Consider the following 18,252-nt stretch of genomic DNA (forward strand, 5'->3'; position numbering starts at 1 on the left):
TCTAAATTGAGTAACGATTGTATTAAGTCGACTAAATTGAGTGAAGTGTAATACCGGCTTTACGATTTAGATATCTATACGGGTAGGCAGGCCTGCCTACACCTTACTCGAACGGTTGGCGCAGTTGGTACGAGCGCTCGGAAGGAATCCGAGAGGCGCGGGTTCGAGCCCCGTGTCGTTCTTAAATTTTGGTTACAAATTAAATTATGACATAACTGTTGGATAACATTCAAAAAGGTTTTTTAGATAAAATTTATTTTGTATCAAGCAATATATCACAAAATTCATATTAATGTTAATATTCAAATTAAAATATTTTTACTCAAAATAGGATGTGGCATCACTTATTGAAATTAAAAAAAAACTACCACCCATTCCAAAATGAATGTCTCAGACCTGAGAAGAACTCAGCGGTCTTTTTTTTTTGTCAAAAAATATGTTTACAAATTAATATTGTACATTTATTTAACTTATTATTTAATAGCCTGAGGGCGGTCGCTCCATTCCCAATCTGTGGTATCATTAAGAAAGTCGTTTATGTTATATTGCCCTTACCACACAAACGTTTTTTAACAATTCTTTTGAATAACATAACACTTTTGTTTCGAACATTTCCTGGGATCTTGTTGTAAAAGCATATGTGGGGCGATCCCCACAAAAGACTTACTAACTCGACTTAGCCCAATAATAGGCGTTATAAGCTTATGTCTTTTTTTTATGAAAATCAGGGATGAGACGAGCAGGACGTCTAGCTGATGGTAATTGATACGCCGTGCCCATTACAATGCAGTGCCGCTCAGGTTTCTTGAAAAACCCCAAAAATTATGAGCCGCACTACAACTGCGTTCGGCACCTTGAGACATGAGATGTTAAGTCTCATTTGCCCAGTAATTTCACTAGCTACGGCGCCCTTCAGGCCGAAACACAGTAATGCTTACACATTACTGCTTCACGGTAGAAATAGACGCCGTTGTGGTACCCATAATCTAGCTGGCATCCTGTGCAAAGCCTCCCACTGGTTTGTTTCTGGTGTTAACATTATGGTTATGACAGTTTCTAGCAAATTCATTTATACGCCTATGAACATTATCAAGAATATATTGAGAAGCAACAGTCAAGATGTTGTTATATTTCTAAATATATTAATGATTGGAATTGAATTATATAAAACTGAAAGAGAAAACTTGATTTAATTGTTTTGATTTGTTTTGATAGACTTGTCTGTTGGCATTAATCATGATTCCTTGTCCAGGTTCAGCAAGAGTGTAACCAGGTCCAATAAGAATGTAATTCTTTAAAATACATCACATTATTTATTTGACACAAATATTTGTTTTTGATGCATATAATTTGTATTGTTATTTTTATTTAAATCGTATTATTATAACAGCTTTATTTATATTTGTGTAGGTATTTTGTTTTTCGTTATTTTTGTTAAGATTAAGTTGACTTTCATAACACTATAATTATTTATTTCGATTACTAGAAATTTCAGCTAGGGACGTTTACAATGGTATCAATTCATGTGATGTTTCCCTATTATTAGTTGTACTTTTAATAATAGTTGTACACTTTTGTTCTTTATTTTATTTTATTACATACTTTTATAATACATTGTGGATCTTAATGGACGTCGCGCTACACTTTAGAGCGCTCTAAATTATAGCATTTCAGTTGTGAGTTGTGGTTTGACGGTTCATTCGAAAAAAAAAACTTATGTTGGAATTTTCCTAAACTTACGCCAAGAAAGATTCTGTTCCCCATTATTTTTCTAAGGATTTTCGATTTTTCCTAAAGCTTTTATTAGTTTTCTTCAAAATAGCGAAAAGTCCTCCATCTAGACACCTTGACTCGTTGACATGCCTATTTCTCAGAATGTCCCAACTGGTTTCTTCTTCGCTATTACTGACCTTCTGGTATAGCCCAAAAAATTGGTAACCATTATATGTGTCTCTTATGGAGATATCTTTCTGCATACGGTACCTTTGATTAGTGATGTTTGAAATGTCTACCTGGATGTGACGTCACTTAGATGGTGTCCGATACGCGTGACCACTGCATGGGCATTATATAACTGCAAACCACAAACCAAAGTTGAACCAACAAGGTTGTAAATATGGTCTTCAGTGCACTTATTGTGTTTCTAGGTGTATTTATATTATAAATAAAAGACCCATATTATTATATAATTTAATTATATATAAATCTTAAGTAATACATTGTATCTTTATAACAGATTTAGTTTCTGACGTAATCTATATATCAAAACGTAATGGGAAATCTTTTGATCCCTTTGTAGTATGTCAGGGACCAGTGTAATTTTGTAATTTTGTAATAATATTCTTTTAATACTGTTAAACAATTATATTCAAGGGGAGAAACTTCCATACAAATAGGCTTAATTAATTATTGTATGGCAAATACACCCGAGTTACAGTATGCACAGATAAATTACTGTTGACACGATTTTGCATTTCTGTGTGTGTGTACGTGTACGGTCAGCACATAAATAAACCAATACTTATATATTTTCATATAATTTGTGTAGCCAGGTACTTCACATGGAACTAATAATCATAATTTTTTATTCTAAATTATTATAAAACAGACAAATACAGACATCTCGCACTCATCCACATACTCACTTTCATCCGTTGAATAATTTGTTTTAACTGTAATTAATTCTGATATTAATTGTTAAGTCTCATCCGCATCTTGAAATTTCTATTAACTTTACAATAAGAACACTGAAAAATAAATAGTATAAGCCATAAGTAAAAACCACAAATAAAATTTTTCAATATATTGTTGATAAAGTTATGTGTTAGGCACATTAGCGAATTTTATAGAAACTCTAGTAATCATAATGTAAACACCAGGAACAAACATAAGCTTATTAGGGCTATATTCCATCGGGACACCACGGTGGCGCAGCCAGTCGCCGCTACCAACAAAATACAATATGTGGTATATTGTCCTGCAATAGAGGGCTTTTCTTTAAACATTTTGACTGTTGGATCTCAATATATTTTTGATAATGTTCGATATTACACAGCTCTATAGAGAGTTACTCACCTGGTGTCCTTTTGGTTGAGCAACCAATTTGGTGGCGCAACCAGCTCGGATGCGTCTTGACTCTGGTGTCTGTATGGTGTCTAATTTGGTACCTTACAGACACACACAACCAGTCGCGCCACTGTGGTGTCCCGGTGAAAAATAGCCCTAAGTATTTTATTGGGCGATGAATATGATATTGACCAACCTTTCGCTCTTCTTTCATTGCATATACATCCACAATACATCACTAGTGCGAATTAACCCTTAGCTGTTAACATAACAAGCCTAATTAGTAAATAATTTGTATTTTATTCGACGTAGAGTTCGAATCGCGTGCGTCCAACTCGGTTGGAAGGGTTGTACACGATATCTCTGGTCCAAATCCGACACTCCACATTAATGACGACGCCGCCTGTAAACAGAAATTAGAAATAAGAAAAGTTCAAGTTGCAAAAACGATTGTTTGAGTCGATCTCAGGGACTGGTCGTAAATTCGTCGATTTACGGCGAGAGAGGAGTTGGCTGGCTCATGCGTCATGCTTGAGAAAGGGTGCTTCTTGGGATACTGGGATATTATAAGCCGGAAGACTTTCAGTGCTAGACAAAGGCCTCCCGCAAAGATCTCCACGACGATCGGTCCTGCGCTGGCCTCATCCAACGTATTCCGGCGATCTTGACCCGATCGTTGGTCCATCTTGTGAGGGGCCTACCAACACTGCGTCTTCCGGTACGCCGGTCGCCATTCGAGGACTTTACTGCCCTAACGGCCATCTGTCCGTCGAACTATGTGCCCTGCCCACTGCCACTTCAGTTTCGCAATCATTTGGACTATGTCGGTAACTTTGGTTCTCCTGCGGATCTCCTCATTTCTGATTCGATCTCGCAGGGAATCTCCGAGCATAGAACTCTCCATTGCCCTCTGAGCGACCATGAGCTTTCTCATAAAGCCATAGTTAGCAACCACGTCTGCGTACCGTAAGTCATCACTGGTAACACACACTGGTTGAAAATCTTCGTCTTTAGACACTGTGGTATTTGGGACGAGAAGATTTTACGGAGCTTCCTGAACGCTGCCCATCCCAGTTGGATTCGACGAGTGATCTCTTTCGCGAAATTGGACCTGCCTTACTGGATTGTTTGTCCAAGGTAGATGTACTCGTCGGAATTCCATAATCATCCAAATTATGTAAGTTTTCTTGAGTGTATATTCCGCTAAGATTTGACTTTAACCGATTCGACACGTGTTTCGTCTCTACACGAGACATCCTCAGAAGATGTTGACTCGCCAAATTCTGGCACGAGACTCTTATGCGGCTTACATTAGCTATATAATGATGTGCCTGTTTACGAAAGTGCTTGTAGTACAGTAACTTACGTCTTGGGTTCTCAAAGAACACCCCCACCAGAGGTCCGGGCACCTGGTCTGGCAGGTTGCGTGTGGCGTAGGGGATCCTGTCTGCGGTGTGCAGCCGGCTGGTGGGGAAGCCGGGCGGCACGTTTGCAGGGATGTACTGGATCGGACCAATGTTCTCCTCGTCCGTGTTGAACTCTCCATGACAGGAGACCCACACGTAGTCACCGTAGTGGTGGGCCGGACGTTGTTGCTGCCATTGTTATAATAATTATCATCAAAATAATGAAAATCTTGCAAAAATATACTTCATACTTGTTTTATCTACACCCATGCTTTAAATCCTCTATTAAAGATTCTAAAACAGTTAGCTTATTGTCAACATTAAAACACCCAATGTCCTAATAACCATTACATCATCCAAACAAGTGATGTAATTAAATTCAGTACAACATTACAACATCCTTTTTCATTACAACACTCTTTTTGATGATATTATGGTTACTAGGACTGGCTTTTTTGATGTTAGCTATAAGCTAACCTTTTCAGAATCTTTTATAGAGCATTCATATTATGGGTGTAGATAAAGTATTGTATGCAACTGTTGATAATAAGGTAATAAAACACTCATGTGATACTATTAACACAACAGTTGCATAAATAACTATTACAATAACCCATAATTATATCGTCTTTCTAACGCATTGAATGCCGATAAGAACCGAAATCAGTGGCCACCATGCCAATCACCATCTACGCAATATTACGTAGTCAGCACTACGTGCAACAGTAGGTACATTAAAAGGTGCCAATACGCAATTTGACGTATACGCATTTATGCGTAATTTTGGGAATCTGAGTATTTAGAGCTCATTAGCCATCCCTCTTTTTCTTATAGGCCTTGTAATACGTCCCCCGTACCACCCCTTTCTTTAGTAAGCATCGATTTACGCGAATATGTTTTTATTTGATTAATATACTTAGTCTGGCTGCAAGTCCTAAGTCATCTTTTAAAATACAAATGGTTCTAGGCGCTAACTTCATCATCCAAGATAAAATCTTTTGCTTTCGGACAGGATTTCTTCCAACTCTTTCCCTTACTGCTTTCCCTTACCCATTTTTCGCACGAACACTACTTGGACGGTCAGATTTATTCGGTCACAAACAGAGAAAAATACATAAACATTTTAATAATACCAAGCGTATGGAGAGTTTTAAAAATTGCATTTAGCTCCATACCCTACTTTGTGTAATGCAATCACAGCGATTCGGTTCACTTTATCACCCCATTCCATTTTAATATCAGAAAATATTGTACAATATAGTGGCGCCAAAATAAGAAAACAGAATAAACAATCATATAAAAATGACAGATTTCAAATTCAAATGTAATCTTTTGTTTATTTTAAATTGTAACAGTATTTATGGCAAGACTAGGTATTATTGAAAATAAATTGAAATTCATAATTTAATTCATTTAATTTCAAATTTTAATACTAAAAATTCTAAGTTGTAACTTCTATCGGAAATCTCTACAGCTGGCAATTTATTTATATTTTTTTATAAGAAGCGCTTTGTATTACACCTATATAGATGTAGCTTTACACACACCGTGCTTAATATTGACTATCCAATCTTAACTTTCTTCCACGTACAACCAAGCTGTGGAATGAGCTTCCTTGTGCGGTATTTCCGGGATGATACGGCAAAGATACCTTCATAAAAGCGCGTATAGATTTTTTTCGTACATTTATTTATTTATTTCATTAAGGCAACGCTTCTGCGATTCCTTTGTTTTGCAGGAGAATGTAGGCGGCGGTGATCACTTAACACAAAGTGACGCATACGACTGTTTGTCCTCCAGTCACATAATAAAAATAAGTTGTGGTGTCGTGGGACACCAGGTAGGAACGAAGTTCCTTCGGCTAATGTAGAATCGACACAATTTGTAAAATCGTGTTCAATTTTATGTAGGTTTTCTTGATTTTTCTCTTAAATTTTGCAGATTAGTTTTTATTTAAGTACAGGAAAGTATTAGGGAAATTCAGTATTTTAGAAAATAATAAATTACATAAAATAAAAAAAAATCGTCATCCAAATTATCTATTCAAATAACAAAATATGTCTCTTTATTTTTGTTTGACAACATAAAATTACATAGAAATAATTACAAAATTTACACTACTCGCTTGTGTATACGACTGTCGGGCCTGCGCACGTCTCATTTAACGGTTTTATTCGACGGACTTTTTCTTACGGTTTTACTATCACATTTTTTTCAGTTCGGTCCCGCAGCAAAATCCCTATCTCCTCCAAGCCTGCCGTAAGGAACTTCGTTCCAGAAAAACTTCAGAAAATATTAAGGAGTAATCTCACCCGGTGCTGGAGAACTCACCATAAATTTTCTGATTTCATTGGGCATGTCAGGTGGGATATCTACTGGTCTTGTCACGTTGTATGGCTCAGGCACCCAATAGTGAATCTGCAGCAAAAATATTTTGAACAATTCTTTAAGCTTTGAGGTCCACCTCATTTCCAAAACAATAATCTAATTCGATATACGCCAATACAACTTTAGTTAATTAACAAAAAAAGCAAATATTCTTTAAAAAATCTTTTAAATTAGGGCTAGCAGTAGGTATTAAAATACGACGACACAGAAAACTTCCTTAAAATTTAAAAATAAGCATCTATTACTGACACTTATCTTGTGCACGTAAAACAGTTTAACAGACTAACATAGAACTAAAATAAAAATTCACACTCACACACACACTCTTTCTCTCTCTCACACATACATACACACAGACACACTCACTCTCTCTCTCACACACACTCACACACACACATCTTTTTAGTCAGTTTGCTAATAATTTGTTATGTTTTTAAAGTGATAATCATCACTTCTGGGATTAATACACAAATAAAGTTTGAAAACAAAATTTTATGAACGATACTCGAACCCACGACCTCTCGCGTTCCGAGCAAGTGCTCTTCCAACTTAAGGCTTCATCTACAGTATCCATTCCTTTACGAGCAGGACGTTCAGCTGATGGCAAATGATACGCCCTGCCCATTACAATGCAGTGCCGCTCAGGATTATTGAAAAACACAAAAGTTATGAGGGGCCAATGCCCCTAATTAACGCCCTGCCCATTACAATGCAATGCATTGTAATGGGCAGGGCGTTAATCACCATCAGCTGAAAGTCCTCGTCTCGTCCCTTATTGTCATAAAAAAACTATTTACGTGATGAAGTCTCAGGAAGACGCAGGGTTTGCCAGCAGCGTAGCCGTAGAAGTTGTCAGCATTACACGGAGCCCACATGTTGAGTGCTCGTTCACAGCTGGGCACCGGCAGCCGCTGGTCGTGCCGGTGGGTGGAGCAGGGCGCGCGAGGCGGGTCATCCGGCACTGTGGTCTCGTAGTCTGCACCATCACAATCAACATTACACTTTTTCGTGATAATATTTCCCCAGTCCCACTGTTATGTAATAGTTATTTATGCAACTGTTGTGTAGTAAGGGGTATTAAAACACGAATGTGGGTTTATCTAATATGTGGTAATTATGGTAATAGTGTCACATGAGTGTTGTAATAACTAATTATCTACAGATGCATACAAGACTTTATATACACCCATAATATAAATCCTCGTTAAAAGATTCTGAAACAGCTCACTGCTAACATTAAAAAAGCCAGTCCTAGTAACCATAATATCATCCAAAGGATTATTAGGAAACGGATGATATAATGTTGTACTGAACTTTATTACAACACTCGTTTGGATGGTGTAATGGTTATTAGGACATTGGGTGTTTTAATGTTGGCAATAAGATAGAGTTAAACTGTTTTAGAATCAATAATAGAGGATTAAAAGCATGGGTGTTGATAAAAGCAATTATATAATAGTGTAGCTAAGAGTAAAATATGTAACATATTTAAAATGACAAGAATTATTATACTATTTGTGTAAACAGTTTTTACAGTGCTACAGTTTTTTATGTTACCGCTTTATAATTATTGCCAATTTTTTAAAGTATTTACGAGGGCGGCACTGAAAATGTCGGGAATCAAGGAAGTGATACAACATAACTATTTAAAAATTTATTTATTGCTTTTCGAAATATTCTCTGCGAAATTTGACACATTTTCTTACTTACATTCTTTATTTTAGGGAAAGTATAGAAATCATTAGGGGTTAGGTACGTACGGCGGATGGTCTAATAATTCTATGTTTTCTTGCTCTAAAAACTCTTTTGTTCTGTGCACGGTGTGAGTACTCAACTCACACAGAACAGTACACAGAACATTGTCGTGATTGCAACTGCAACCGCCGCATCATCATCCGAGTTTAGAAACGACCTGTGTCAAACAAATACTAGCATACCATTCTGCATTAACCGTTCTTTTTCCCTCAAGAGGAATAGTCGCAACATGGCGGGTTTTGGAGACAAACGTGGCTAAAATTTTTTTTGCAACACTCCGTGAACGAACAATTTTTGTTGGCTTTAACTCATTTTCGAACACCCAAACTCGTGACTGGTTATTTGTTTCGGGTTCGTACGCGTATATCCAGGATTCGTCACCTGATACGTAATTGTGTACAGCATTTGAGGATCCTGCGTGGAATCTTTCGAGAGTTCTGACCCACCAAGTAGCGCGAGCCGCTTTTTGCTCCAGACAAAGCAAATGCGGTATCCATCGGGAAAAAAACTTTTTTACACCTAATTGTTCATGCAAGATTATTTGTATTTGACTCATGCCAATGTCTAAAGTTGACTGAATTTCGGGATATGTTACATGTCGATCTTCCTCCATCAGCTTACGCACAGCATCAACGTTTTCTTTGGTGACTGCAGTTTTTGGACGACCTTGACGGGGATCATCACTGAGCTTGACACGTCCACGTTGAAATTCAGCAAACCAGCGATAAATTGTGGTTTTGGATGGGGCTTCATCACCAAATGCAGAAATCATCCGGTCAACTCAATGTTTTTGTGTTAAACCACTTCGAAAGTCATAATAAATCATCGCTCTAGAATTTTCTCGAGTCAATTCCATTTTCTCAACGACTAAACAAGTTTGACAAGACCTTGTGACAAGAAAATAATCTAGTGAATTAGTGTAATCTTAATATATAAATTATGTGTCACGTTGTTTGTCCGCGATGACCTCCTAAACTAATGAACGGATTTTAATGAGGATTACTTCATGGAGTGCAGTTTAGTCCAAGTTGAGAGATAGGATAGTTTTATTTCGATTTGGGACCCATAATTATTTTTATTTTCAATATTTGTTTTGTATTGACATATTATAATATAAGAGAATTTAGTGGCGCACGGTTAAACAGTTCCACTGTGAAAAAATTTCATTATAACAACGGGGAGCTGACAACGCTGCTGTGATTCCTCTGGTGTTGCAAGAGAATGTGGGCGGCGGTGATCACTTAACATCAGGTGACCCGTACGCGCGTTTGTCCTCCTATTCCATAAAAAAATCCTCTTCGCATCTATTTTGCCGACCACAATGAGCCTCTCAAGGTTGCCTGGGGCAACATTATAATAACAATTTAATGTTCCCTAAAGGAAAGAAAAAAAAGAGATTAAAAATATATCAAAAAATACCAAGAGAACATACCACGGAGGAACTCGTTGATGCGCTTGTACCAGACGTGCCAGCTACCAGGGTCACTCGCCCGGAACCGGATGAGTGGCTCGTAGTAATTGTACTCCTCGGAGCGCGGGAAAACTTGCAGCTCTACAAAATATACAATACAATCTCACACACTAATATTATTACAATAGAATCGAACACGTAAATTCAAAATTTTCAGAAATCGATATTTTCAACGATAATTCAAAAAAGTTTGTAAATAATCTCGCACATCAAGCTTAAACTCTGACGTTCTTTTTCCAATACTATATCCTCTTCATTATAAAACCATATAAATTATATCCTTACTTTACATAAATATTAGTACTTAGTTTTTTTTTTGTTTACACTTTCACACAAATTATCTTTCCCCAGACTAGGCACAGCACAGCAACAATACAACGATATATTTAATATAAAATACTTACTTAAACATACATATACATAAATACATATCAAACATCCATGACTCGGAAACAAACATCCATATTCATCATATAAATGATTGCACCTACCGGGATTCGATCCCGGGACCTCTAGCTTAGTAGTTAGGGTCACTAACCATTCCGCTATATGGGTCGTCAAATTTTTGACTGTATAAATCACACTGTTACCATTGAATGGTGTGTTCATCTTTAATTGTGACATATATCAGTATTGTACCTAGCATAAGTTTATATAAATGTGTAATATATGTAATGTTGATGGTCCAAATAAATAAATAAACATGTCATGGTTTGCAGTAGGCTCTCCAGGAGAGGAGGAGGCACTCCATGGAGGAAGGCAGAAGTGAATCACACCCACATTTCGCCGGATAGTACCACGTCATGGAGGGCAATCCTTATGCTGTATGAGACAAATCCAATTTCTGTGCTACTAAGAATTTACCACAGAGCTAGCCAAATGCAATTTAAAATGTTTTCTTGGAAATCTTTATATATATAAACCCAGTGTACTGATGTTTGTTTCCAGTGAACTGCAAAACTAATGAAGGGATTTTAATAGGTATTACTTCGTAGAGTGCAGTTTAGTAAAACTTGAGAGATAGGATAGTTTTTATTTCAATTTGGGACCCATTATTATTTTATTTTCAGTATTTTTTTGTTCTTGATGTTTTCTATGAGAAAATTCATGGACGCACGGTTTGACAGTTCTACTGTAAATCAACTTCACTATCGGCCGTTTTCAATAAGGTTATTAAGGATAGATAGGTATCTATCCTTAGTTTAACTTACTAGAGGTAGACAAATCCATCCTTTTACGCTTACTTACATTTTAAAAACCTATCGACATAAAGCATTGGCCTATAACTATATTGGACTAAAGTATAGATAGATAAGATCTTGTCATTAAACGGTGACATAAATGTATCCGCAACTAGAGATACGTTATTGAAAACGGCCGATAAACAACAGGGAGCATATTTTACGAAATACTTCTTGATGTCTTGAAATATCATTTACAAATTCATAAAAAACAGTATTTTATTTATTATGTACAGAACAACGTCTGTCGGGTTAGCTAGAAGAATACCAAAGGATGTCAAAATTGACAAAATTCAACGTCAAGCGACAATGGGACAACAGGATTGATGGTAAACATCATCAGAAAAATCAGAAAAAAAATCCAACCCATGTTCGATTTCCGCTATTTTTTAACCATCATTTTTCTTATGATGTAGGACAGAGTCCTATCGTCCCGTTGCGGCTTGACGTTGATTTTTGGGACAACCTGTATATCTGCCAATAACTCTAGATATTGTAGTACTATTAATTCCAGACCTTCTTTCAACTGTCTGACCTTGAGCTACTAAAAACTATATTCCTACTAGATATCCCCCGTGAATTATTTTCATTGGTATTATCTTTGCACTTACCAACATAACGGTACGGCAGGAACACAGCAAGCAGAATTCCGACTATGATACCTGCATGTAGAAATATAGTTAATATAGAATACTGTTTATGAATAATAAATCTAAACAGTGAATAAAATAGGTACGTACAAGAATAAAGATCACTCTAGAACATAGGTTCTCAACATGGGCGATAACGCCCCCTTGTGGGCGTTTGAGACTTTCGGGGAGGCAGTAGAAGACCCAGAGAAAATTAGGGGGCATTGAGATGGCGCAGATGGGGCATGGATAGATTAAAAAATAAAGTCTAAAAAGGCAAAAAAATACACGCTAATCACGTACTAAAGTAAAATAAAAATTAATATCGTTTAATCGTGGGCGGTGAGCAAAATAAGGTTGAGAAACTATGCTCTAGAAGCTTCATTAAGTATCGAATCTGACGAAGACTATTCATAAGGTAAGCTTTAAAAAATCTTGACTTTCCAGCCTAAAACTATGTATATTTTTCGACTATGCTTATTGCTTGTAGTGATTTTACTTAAAAATAAATAATAGTATAGTAAAGTCACGGATAAGTACAAAAATATAATTTGACTCGTCCGTGCGTAAAGTAATAAAACATGATATTATGAATTGATATTTGATTTGATTGGAATAAGAAACGTAAGTTTGCCCTTTTTAAAATCACTAGTGAGTTTCTTCGTAAATGAAACTGTTGTTTGAATGCGAAAAGTTTACTTGTCGCCCGCCAATCATACTCTGCACACGCAAATTTAGATAAAATAAATAAAATAATAACAAGAAACAAAACACAAGCGAAATATCAAAACTGAATTGAGATTGAAGCGTCTGATAGTTTAATTTAATAAATAAAAATATAATTTAAGTTAGAAACGAATATGGAGTCGGAAATAATACGTAAATTGTCGCATTTGTAACACAAAATAGTATGTGCAACAAGTGTTACAAGTTGTCGATTGCCCACGAAAGCGAAGCGAGTGCAGTCATTCGCTTCAGTTTACAATATACTATTCTCCCACAGATGCGTAATCGTGTCTAAATCAAAAAAAATCAAATTAATAAGCGCATAAACTCTATGATCCACACACAGTCCAAACAACCTCAAGATTATTTAGTCTTCACGTATTAAAATTGTTTCTTGATCACTACATAGTACAAAACAAGTCGCTTTCCGCTGTCTGTCCCTATGTATGCTTAGATCTTTAAGACTACGCAACGAATTTTGATGCGGTTCTTAATAGATAGAGTGATTCAAGAATAGTAAAATAAGTAGTAGAGATATTTACTGATAATTTTAGAGGTTTCAAATGTAATGTCGTAAATGAACACATTTTTTGCACTTACATTGCATTACGAGTTGTATCTACACTATAGTAATAATAATAATAGGCATATTTATTCAAGAGTTTATAGATTACATATTTTAATATGTTAGTAACTTAAAAATATACCTTAAACTAATGTTATTATTTAAACTATAATCTTGATCCCATCCGGGATATGCCTCCTCCATCTTCTTCCACAACTCTCTATTTTTTTCTTTCTCTAGCCAGTTTTTACCTGCCACTGTAAGAAGGTCATCACTCCACCTCACTTTGGGTCTGCCTCGGTATCTGTTACCTGAGAGACCACTCCATGTTGTCGCTTTTAGAGTCCATCTTTGGTCTGGGACCCTAGCCACATGTCCTGCCCATTGCCATTTCATTTTTAATGCATTTATGTTTGTTTTTTTCCTGATGGTTTTGTTGCGGATTTTATGTTTCTTTCTGAGCCTCAAGATACTTCTCTCCATGGCATGTTGTGTTGTTAGTAACTGATGTTTAATTTTCTTTGTGTGCACCCATGTTTGGCTTGCGTATGTGAGGCATGGTAAGATACATGTATCCATTACCACCTTTTTTAACTCTAAGCTGAAGGATCCTTTTAATATTTCTTTATGTGACCAGAACTTGTTCCAAGAGTTTTTGATCCTTCTTTCTACTTCTTCTTCGTTATTATTAGAGTTAAAAGATATTTACTTCCCAAAATTTACATAATCTTCTACAAATTGTATCTGATTTGAGTCTATTTCTATAGGCTTATGATGGTAATTCGTTAAGATTTTCGTTTTTCTGGTGTTCATATGTAGGCCAACTATTTTGCTAGCATCATTCAAAGCTTGCATCCTTTGCTCGAGTTCTGCAGCCGAGTTACCAAAGAGTGCTATGTCATCTGCAAATCTTAAGTGACTTAGGTACTTATTGCCAATCCATATGCCGTTGGCCTTCCAGTCCAATTGTTTAAAGACATTCTCCAATACTGCTATGAACAATTTCGGTGAAGGAGGGTCTCCTTGTCTTTCGCCTCTTTCTATTTTTATTTCTTCTCCTCTAGTTTCGAGGCGTATTGTACTCGTACTTTGTAAGTAAATATTTTTAATCACATGTATAAAGCAGTATTCTATATTGCATGATGTCAATGCCTCCCATACACTATAGTATTCTACATTAATTATTAATAAAGCCCTTTACAGCATGTAATTTAAATGAATATTTTCGAAGATATTACAGATTTAAAATGCATGTTGATACTTTACCTTAGTAATTATATCATTTTAAATCCTTAGATCTCTCGGAAATACGTACATTACATTTATTTCATTTTAACTATTAACTTTTGACTTTTTTTATGAAAATAAGGGACCAGAGACGACCAGGACGTTCAGCTGATGTTAATTGGTATGCACTAACCATTACAATGCAGTCAACCACTCAGGGTTCTTGAAAAACAAAAATTTCCGAGCGGCACTACAATTGCGCTCGTCACCTTGAAATATAAGATGTTAAGTCTCATTTGCCCAGTAATTTCACTAGCTACGGCGCCCTTCAGACCGAAACAAAGTAATGTTTACACATTACTGCTTCACGGCAGAAATAGGCGCCGTTGTGGTACCCATAATCTAGCCGGCTTCCTGTGCAAAGTAGCTTCCCACTGGTGTCTGAAGAATGTCTGTCCGGGCAGCTAGTTTATTATAACAAAACACTTTTTATGTCATTGCTTGACATAAATTCAATAAATGATAATAACATAGTAATAGTAGTTACAGAATTTATAACTAATTAAGTAAATTTTACATATTATCTGTATATGAATGTAGAGGTCATTAACCGCATTAAGCTCATTTGTGCGCGCGATGAAGGAAACCCGTCGTCGGCTAAACTAATAAGCTTTCAGCCATCCTGTCGTAGCGCTGAGTAGCTTCGTAGCTATGTGTTCATCTATCGTTACAAACTAATTACTGGCTCAGTGCTTACACACCTTTAAGCGTACTTTTCAAATTAGTTTCTTTACTACATATTACTGTAAGTCGTTAAGGAGTTCCATTGATCCTCCAATTCGACTACGAAAATTACTTTACCATAACGACGTTACGGTAAATGACATGGCATACCATCCGGATATTTTAGTGAAAATATTCGGATATTGTTGAATTGAAGAGTTTCGTTACTTTGTCATGGATCCCATAAGCAGAACCTAACCAAACTCTCGCCAAACTACTTTTTAAGTATATTCTTTCTCAAAAAAAAGAATCATCGAAATCGGTTCTCACGATATTGTGTTACTCGTAAATTTGTCGCGCACATTTATAACTTTTATAGTTTTCTCATGGATTCCATTGTCCAAATGCAACACGAGAAGCACCAGCTTTCAAATAAAAAAAAATTATCCAAATCGGTTCACACAGTCAAAAGTTCTTAGGTAACAAACATAAAAAAGCATACCGACGAATTGAGAACCTCCTCCTTTTTTGAATTCGGTTAAAAAGAAACATTCCAGCTCAATCATGTGTGATTTTTTAATCAAATACAGCTTTGTGACAAACGGATAACCCTTTACTTGCACTTTGGCTATAAAACTCTTATTACTAAAATCCTATTATTACTATGAAATTACTAATGTTTTTTATAACCAATAATTAAGATAATTAAATTTATAATTTAAAGGCTTGTGATCAGCTAATCTTGCTCATTAAAAATATATTATAAACAAAAATGTAACATGATAAAATACATCTCATAAGAAATCTTTAATGTAATAATGATGAAAAAGTAAGCGCCTTATTAATATGTTTAGCAATTATGCATTTTGACATCACTTTTAATTTCAGGCGTTAAAAACTTAACACAATAACCTCACCAATTACTAGCAGTACGGCGACTACTATCGCGATGATCTTGATTGTACGTTTGTCGAGACCCATCGCGAAGACGAAGAACTGTTCGCGGGAACCGTCGGACTGGGAATAAACAGTCCCTAGTCCCTACTCCCGGCTGGCTACAGTGCGAATAGGTCGCAATATTGGATGCTATTCATCGATGGCTTTCGCACTAATAATTTCTTTAAATAAAATAATAAATTGTGAATACCATAATCTTTTTATTTTTGAACATCTTACTATCTCATTCATTTTGATTATTATGTACTATCTGTTACCTGTGACTTTGTCTTTATTAACCAGTGTAACCATATTAATTGGACGTAGTTCTTGAAAAAGGTACCAAGCCACAAAAGTGTGTGTTTAAAGTTGTGAGTTGGGTTACTAAATTATGGTGGCATATAAAGAGTGACAGTAGGGCTGCCATTTTTGTCAGTCCGTTAATATGAATCACGTGACCAGTTTTGTGTTCTTAACTCAATTTCGACATGATTGTGTTTTGGAACGTTTTTCTGGAATTGACTAATTGGTGTACCTATGTACATACATATACACAAACAATCGTATGTTCTCATCTTTAAGGTAGCGTTCGGAACAAACGTTTTCGTTCAACTGACTTTTCTCTGACTTACTCTGCAAAACCGACTACCACGAAAGTCTTTTGATTTTTGCGATAATATATATAATATATAACCTCACATTCACAAACAATGTGATTTTTTATTGGTAACAGAATTTTCAAAATCGTTTCAGTAGATCTAGAGATTAACCCCTACAACCTCAGAAACTTTACCTCCTTAAAATAAAGATGAAATACACTTATATTTGTATATTTCAGAGAGTAAAAACGTTTAAACTTATATAAAATATTTCATCAAGTACAGTCTCACGGTTGGCTTTTTTGCGCAATGAAAGCCAGGTGCTATAGCTAGGTTAACACAAAAGCGTCAATGTACACAGTCCTCTTTTGCAGCCCCCATCTCGTAGTACGTACGACAGACAAGTACTCTATCTACCCTGGCGCCAATCGCGACTCCAGGGCGCCTTGCTCTGTTCTTTGTTCTAAATGGCACACATTCATGAAATGCTTACTGAAGATTCTTTTATTTGTTTATTTATTTTATGATATGTTCGAACAATCACTCAACGTTAACATTTGATTTGCGCTTACATACTAGTTCTAGGTTAGTTATTCTAATTAGGAACATTCAACATTTTAATAAATAATAATAATAATATATTTCTTTATTGGGGCAACAGAGGCCCATATTTTGTTAGTAACAGGCTTAAACAACTATGTTAGTATATTACAATTTCTACAATATAATATAATTTATTCTTAATACATAATTAAAACATTGAATAACTTTGTAACAATATGAGACAGTGTATTTTTATCGGACAAGAACTTGAACGAATCGTTGCAGTATTGGCGAAACCAGTTTTCCCGCTATCATATTCAGGATACTGTTTGAGCTGGAACGCAGCCTTGCCAGGACAAATATAAGTTAAAGAATAAAGATAAGTTAAAGCAATTTGAATCTTAATTGTTATATAAAATTATTCAATGTGAATATTTATAAGTAGGAAATAACAAAAAAATGAGAATTAAAAGTCTTGTCGTCTTAATTTTTTCTAAGACTTTTTGTATATGACCTAAACATGTCGTGAAAAATGTCAATGTCATGATCGTTGATATCGTGAAATGTTGTAGATATTCTATTAAAAGGACCGTATTGTTTCACATTCGTTCTATAATACCTATTTGAAAATATTTTCTTTATCGCTTGTCCTGGTAAACACATTGGAATGGAGAAAAAGTATCATATTAAATTAGGTTCTGAGTAGTTGCAAGGCCAACTACGCTGGTGTGGACACCTTGTACGCATGGAGTCTTCCAGATTACCAAAAAAGGTATTTTACTCTGAGCTTAGCTCAGGTAAACAAGGTTTACTCAGGTAAAAGCCTGGAGGACAGTTTCTGCGTTACAGGGATGTCTTAAAACGCCACTTGACTGCTATTGGCATGTCTAGTGAGTCATGGGAGGAGCTTGCAACGCAGAGGTCGGAGTGGCGAACTGTTGTCAACACGGGTATAGAAAACTTTGAGCGTTCCCGTC

At 35.9% G+C, this 18,252-nt stretch overlaps 1 protein-coding gene across 1 annotated transcript; it reads right to left on the reverse strand.

Moving 5' to 3' along the window:
- Window positions 1–2,176: 2,176 nt before the first annotated feature.
- Window positions 2,177–16,208, reverse strand: LOC126980040 (sodium/potassium-transporting ATPase subunit beta-2-like). Its single transcript, XM_050829669.1, has 7 exons — window positions 16,115–16,208; window positions 11,939–11,989; window positions 10,048–10,167; window positions 7,658–7,836; window positions 6,804–6,890; window positions 4,433–4,661; window positions 2,177–3,469 (listed from the first exon to the last, which is right to left on the reverse strand). The coding sequence occupies exons 1-7, from the start codon at window positions 16,176–16,178 to the stop codon at window positions 3,366–3,368; spliced, it is 834 nt and encodes a 277-aa protein (XP_050685626.1). The 5' UTR covers window positions 16,179–16,208; the 3' UTR covers window positions 2,177–3,365.
- Between the last annotated feature and the right edge of the window lie 2,044 nt (window positions 16,209–18,252).

The sequence above is a fragment of the Leptidea sinapis genome, chromosome 4 (genome assembly GCF_905404315.1).
Source record: "Leptidea sinapis chromosome 4, ilLepSina1.1, whole genome shotgun sequence".
Classification (NCBI taxonomy): domain Eukaryota; kingdom Metazoa; phylum Arthropoda; class Insecta; order Lepidoptera; family Pieridae; genus Leptidea; species Leptidea sinapis.

Coding starts and splice junctions, on each gene's coding strand:
- LOC126980040 (XM_050829669.1), bottom strand. CDS start 16,178: ATGGGTCTCGACAAACGTACAATCAAGATCATCGCGATAGTAGTCGCC. Junction 11,990..16,114: donor CGCCGTACTGCTAGTAATTG/GTGAGGTTATTG, acceptor TTCTACATGCAG/GTATCATAGTCGGAATTCTG. Junction 6,891..7,657: donor TCTTCCTGAGACTTCATCAC/GTAAATAGTTTT, acceptor TTTTTGCTGCAG/ATTCACTATTGGGTGCCTGA.